The sequence below is a fragment of the Vitis riparia genome, chromosome 19 (genome assembly GCF_004353265.1).
Source record: "Vitis riparia cultivar Riparia Gloire de Montpellier isolate 1030 chromosome 19, EGFV_Vit.rip_1.0, whole genome shotgun sequence".
NCBI lineage: Eukaryota > Viridiplantae > Streptophyta > Magnoliopsida > Vitales > Vitaceae > Vitis > Vitis riparia.
The window spans coordinates 15271574-15277362 of NC_048449.1; the positions used below are offsets into that span (position 1 = coordinate 15271574).

Here is a 5789-nt window from a genome sequence, read left to right on the forward strand (position 1 = left end):
ATTAATCACCATATCGATAAAAATCGATAAACATTCATCATGTTAACCCCTTTAACAAACAGGTATCGAAATCTGCATATTATATTGAACTGACAAACTCCTCCAACTCAATAGCTATTAGCCTTTGTCAATATAGCGAGTCATTGATCCTATTTAGACACAAAGCCCAAGTATCAAAATAGTTAGCATCCACTTCCTTAACTCCTTAGCATAAATTGACACAAAAAATTGCATATCAAAATAAATTCAACAAAGCCTCTTGAATGTTGAAATATATCTAGCATCATCCCAATATCAAAACCAATATCAAAATCCCCTCTGCATTTCGATACCTTTGAAATACTAATCCAATATTTCTTACTCTATTTCTACATAATTTCTCAACAGTTTTCACAATTATTCTCAAGAAAGACATGGCTTAACTATAGGATAAAGTTGAGTAATTTGTATGTTTTTGCTCCATAACATGTTATTTTTTAAGCTTAGAAAAAACTATCGTTTGCAAACGAATCAATTATAACTTGTTAAAAATGAATAGTTGGCAACATGATTCAATATTCTCGTATTTATTGCTACCACACTATTCATTCTAGTTTCCATTGCCTTTTACTTGTCATTTAAGTTAAAACCGATAGCCAAAATATTTAATTTGAATGAAACTTAATTTCTTGGTCCTTATCAATAATTGAAGAAATAAAATGAAAATAATTCCAATTTAGTCTCTTAAATGAAATGAGTGGACTAGAACCAACAATATTAGTATTCTAATAGTATTCTAAAAGATAGATAGATCGGTATCTATTATTCTATCATATTTTACTTTTGTAATAATGTTATTTAAAATTATATTGGATAACATCTTATTATAAATCAACCCACGTATCTATTTGATAACATCTTATTCCAATTCTTTTACATTTATGGTATAACTTATTTTTCAAGTAATTTATATTTTTTTCTCAAGTCATGAATCTATTATTAATGTGATAAAGTAGATTACATATTTATCACATTAATTAAATTAAAAGAAAAATCACCTAGAATTCAATTTAATTTATTTATACATTTATTATTTTAATTTTTTTTATATAAACATATTTTTAAAGATTCTATTTTTTTTCCTATTAGTTGTCATATGCATCAAATTAACTAAAAAAATTAATGATCATAATAAAGTATTTATTTTTTATATGTTGTTCATACTAAATTTTTATAATAGTTGATCCAAACAAATATTTTTTTTAAAAAAATTTTAAGATAATATTTTATTTCACCAATTAATTTTATCTTGTAATCCAAATTTTAAATCATTTGTATCTATCTTGATAGATTATTTTTTATAAATATATATATATATTTTCTTTTGGTGACTTGTCACTGGGGTATTGGAGAAAGTGTGCGGTAGATACCAAAAAATTGACCATAAATATTCATGCTGCATCATGGTCATGGGCAATTCATAGTCAATATTTCGGTAAGAATCACCAGTTTGCCGGGTTGGCGGAAGTGAACCGTGAGACCGGTTTATGAGTTGTTGAACTCAACGAAATGAAATTGGGCTCCCTTCTCTTCTGGGCGCAAGCTTGCAAGCCAATGGATGAAAGCCATTATGTTATTGGGCTCCCCTCTCTTCTTGGCCCAAGATTGCTTGCTGCCCAACCTACCAGCAACCTTAGAAGCTAATGGATGTCTCAGGGTTTTTGGACAAACCTTGCATGTTGGACAGTGAAGCCTGAGGGATCCCTTTCAACACAATTGTACCACATAGCTAGCTGATCATTGATGAATCTCATCATATAACTCATGCTACGCATAGCTAGCTGATCATGGCGAAGAAAGGCATATTTATAACACACCCAGAACAATAATTTAAAGAACTTCCAATATCAATAAACCTGATGGACAAATAAGCAAATAAATGACCTTTGATGGCATTGATTCATACTTGCAGACAGGCTATTGACTCATACTTGCATCAAATTTAACTACAAAACCAACCTCCACGTCTGATGGCATTTGATGCAAAGTTAAATGTGAAGCCGTGAATATAGATAAAAAGCAAGAACAGTTGGAAAGCTAAGAAAATTACCCCCCTCCATCAATCTGGACCTCCATTGGAATGATCTGAGTCAATGTGTCCCCTCTATGGTTCTGTGTGGCACTGTAATGATCTGAGTCAATGTGTCCCCCCTCTGGTTCTGCATCGACACCGGAATGATCCTTAGTCAATGCGCCTGGAATGATCTCAGCTAATGTCTTCACACCTAGAGGGAAGCCATCACACTGTTTCACAATTTCGTTTTGCAATTTCTTCAATTTATCATTCTGTTGAGGATTCAATTTGCTTTTATCAACTGCATCATCGAATATGGACCAAATCTCATCCTTACCAATGCCTTCCATGCTATGCAGATACTTATCACCCACCATCCCTTTTGCCACTTCCTCAAGTCTAGTAGTAATGATAACTGTATTCCCATTTCTTTTCTGGTCTCTACCAAATTGGATATTGCAGTCCCTATCAGGCCAGTTCAATGCCTGGCCTAGACTGAAATACCAATCTCTGGTTTCATCCCATATGCCATCAAGCACAATCAAGTACTTTTTACCCAACAACCGACGGCCAAGGGAGGACAACGGCTCCTCAGTGCTACAACTCTTTTCATGTCCATGCTCAGTAGTCAACTCCACTAACATGTCTTTCACAACTTGCTTTAAGTCTATGTCTGCATCAATCTTTCCTGATAAGCTGATCCAAAGTGTGGGGAAAAAGGCACCCTGAATATGTTCGTCATAAAAAAGTTGTCGGGCAAGAGCTGTCTTGCCTGAACCTCCAATCCCAACAATTGCAATGTCCTTGAATCCCTCATCAGATTGCAGAAGCCAATTTCGGATTTTTGAGAATTGTCTATCAAAACCTCGTATCTCCGACACATGAGGATACCAAATTTGACTTTGATTTTCTGGATCATGACTTTGACTTTCTTGATCCTCACTATGATCGGGTGAGCCATTGGAGTCTTCTATGCACGGATACAGACCAAGATCTCCCTTGATTCGCACCAGCACCTCCTTGGTGCTTTTGAGAAACCAGAAGTGGAAGAGATTGTAGAAAGGCAAGAGAAACTTGGTGCTTGGGATTGGATGCTTCTCCGAGAAGATGAGGCAGTCGGTGTACACAGCGAGGAGCCGGTAGAGCGTATTCCTCATTTGGATCATTTGGGTAGGCGTGGATGAGGTGATGTCCTTTCTAAGCAAAACGCCCCGAATCCCTTGAAATTGACGATGCATAGGCAGTTGCCTCCCTTGATCCTCTGCTTCCGCTAAGCCATCAATGAATTTATTCCTCAGAAACTCTAAAAAATCTTCCGACATTTTCAAACAACCCTTGAACGCCCAGCCACAGGAATTCGAGCACAACCCTAGTATCTGCTTCTCAGCCTTTTCTACAATATTAGAGTAGATATGATCGGACTGGCCCTGATTATCAATGCATCTGATATTCTGAGGATCATCTCCACATCTCTAGCATCAAATGTAGAGGAAAATGGTTTTCTTTAGTTTGGATGACATGGAAAGTATGATGGAAAAAAAATATAAAGGAAAATATTGTAATATGTATGTTGTTGCTGTTGTATCATTGTTGGTGGCATCAATTTTTGGAAGGTTTAACATTGGATTGTTAGAAATATTAGTTCCTACTCTCCTGATTAGAAATGTTACCAGCTTGTTGTTTCTTGAGTTTTCGATAATTTACAAATTGAATTTCAAATTCTGGATTTCTTCTTTCCTTGATTTATCTTATTATCTATGTTTTTGCGGCTACCGAACAGAGCACAAAGTTCAGTTTGATTGCCTCAGGTGCTTAAGGTGATATGTTTTATATAAATAGCATCATGGGGTTGTGGAGTGGCACTCTGTATGGTTGGCTAATTTCAGTGGCTGGCTGCTATTAGAAGTTGTGTAAACCAACTTAAGGATAATCAAGTCTACAACTACTTTTACCTTAGTTTTGATACCCGTTTTTATATTTTATCTAGTCCTTTTTGCTCATGTATCTCAACATTGATCATAGGATATGTATGAATTCTACATGATTCATTGCAGATAAATGAGTGGTTATTCAGAGGGCAGTGCACTGTAATGGCAGCCTCCATATCATCTTAGCTCATTCAAAACATTGAGCAATTTATTATAACATCCTTTTTAGTGCAGGATTACTAGCTAGAGAGAAGAGTTCTTAATACTGATATATGTAGTATAGCTCTGATAGGAGTTGTTCTAAAGAGACCCTCTTGTTTCTGGAGAAGGAGAATATGGTGTCACTAAGATACTTTATGTTGCTGCCAGGAGAAAGAATTGCGAGGTTTTTAGGCTTGTTTTTTATTTTGTAGTCTCCCCAAGGTTCTCCACCGGCAAAGGTGGAGAGATGGAGGAGCAAATTGGGGAGATCCCTTCTGTTTTTAAGTGAGAGATGATAAATTCATGCTACTGCCAGAGGGGGAAATTTGAAGATTTTGAAGGAGCTCCTTAGTAAGTTTTGGCTGAATGTAAGATTGAAATATGTAAAAATAAAAAGTTACTATTTTTTATTTTTACGAATAAAAAATATTTTATGTTGCATCTTTTTATTTTTCAAATTTAATTTTTAAATTTAGATTTAGAAAATCCTTTTTAATTTTGAATTTTATATTTTATATAGTAGTTTTTTATTTTTACATTATATGAACATATTTTATTTCTAAATTTTGATTCCGAAAATCCTTTTGAATTTTTTTAAGAGCTTTTTATTAGCTATAAATGTTCCCTTGAAAATTAAAAATAGTTATTACTCGTATATTTTATTTGTATAGCATGAGGAAAATTTTATACATAAATCTTATAATTATTAATAATAAAAAAATAATAGCAGAGACTTTTTTATGAGCAATGTTTTATGTCAAAAAATTCACGCTTTTCAACAGTTTTTTTATTGGATTAATTGATTTTATTATTTAATAAATTGATAACCATCTAAGCAAATTGTTGATTTTATTTTCCTTCTATTTTTCCTTGACTTTTTTTTGTGGTTAACCAAATAAAAGAAAATAAATTCTTTTTTTGCTTTCCCTTGAATTTTCCATGGATAACCAAACAAGTTGCTGGTTTCTGGTCTAGTGGCCCAGGAAGGTGAACAATGGGCCAAACGTAGAAAGATCATCAACCCAGTGTTCCATCCAGAAAAGTTGAAGGTAATTTTCAATGCCCAGTTTTTAAACGAGAATATTTCACCTTAGTTTCCAGAAAGATCATCAACCCAGCTTTCCATCCAGAAAACTTTCTAATTTTTTTTAAAATCATTTTTAATCCTATAAAAACCTGTATAAACATCAGAATTCCCAAATATTTCAGTCATTTTAATGAAGTACTGGTGACTAGTTTCTCACATACTAAGTGTCCTACCTTTTCCTTTCCTTTTCACATACTCGTATAGTCTTTTTCCCCCTTTCTCCAATGGGTCGTTTCCATACTTTTAGCACTGAAAGAGATGTTTTTGGACTTTATTATTATTGTGTGGTTGAACTTGTTATAGAATATGTTACCGACATTTCATTTGAGTTTAGCTTTCGGTGGAGGGATCACGAGAGTCGGATGTTTGGCCCTATCTTGAAAATTTGACATGGGATGTGATTGCTCGGACAGCATTTGGCAGTAGCTACGAAAAAGGAAGAAAAATATTCCAACTCCAGAAAGAACAGACATATCTTGCAATCAATGTTGCAACGTGGGTCAATATCCCAGGATGGACG

The 5789-nt window shown here is 34.2% G+C and overlaps 1 protein-coding gene across 1 annotated transcript; it reads right to left on the reverse strand.

Annotated features, from left to right (window-relative positions):
• Positions 1–2085: 2085 nt before the first annotated feature.
• Positions 2086–3375, reverse strand: LOC117908247 (probable disease resistance protein At5g45490). Its single transcript, XM_034821872.1, has one exon. It carries the CDS (start codon positions 3373–3375, stop codon positions 2086–2088), a length of 1290 nt encoding a protein of 429 aa, XP_034677763.1.
• Positions 3376–5789: the final 2414 nt, after the last annotated feature.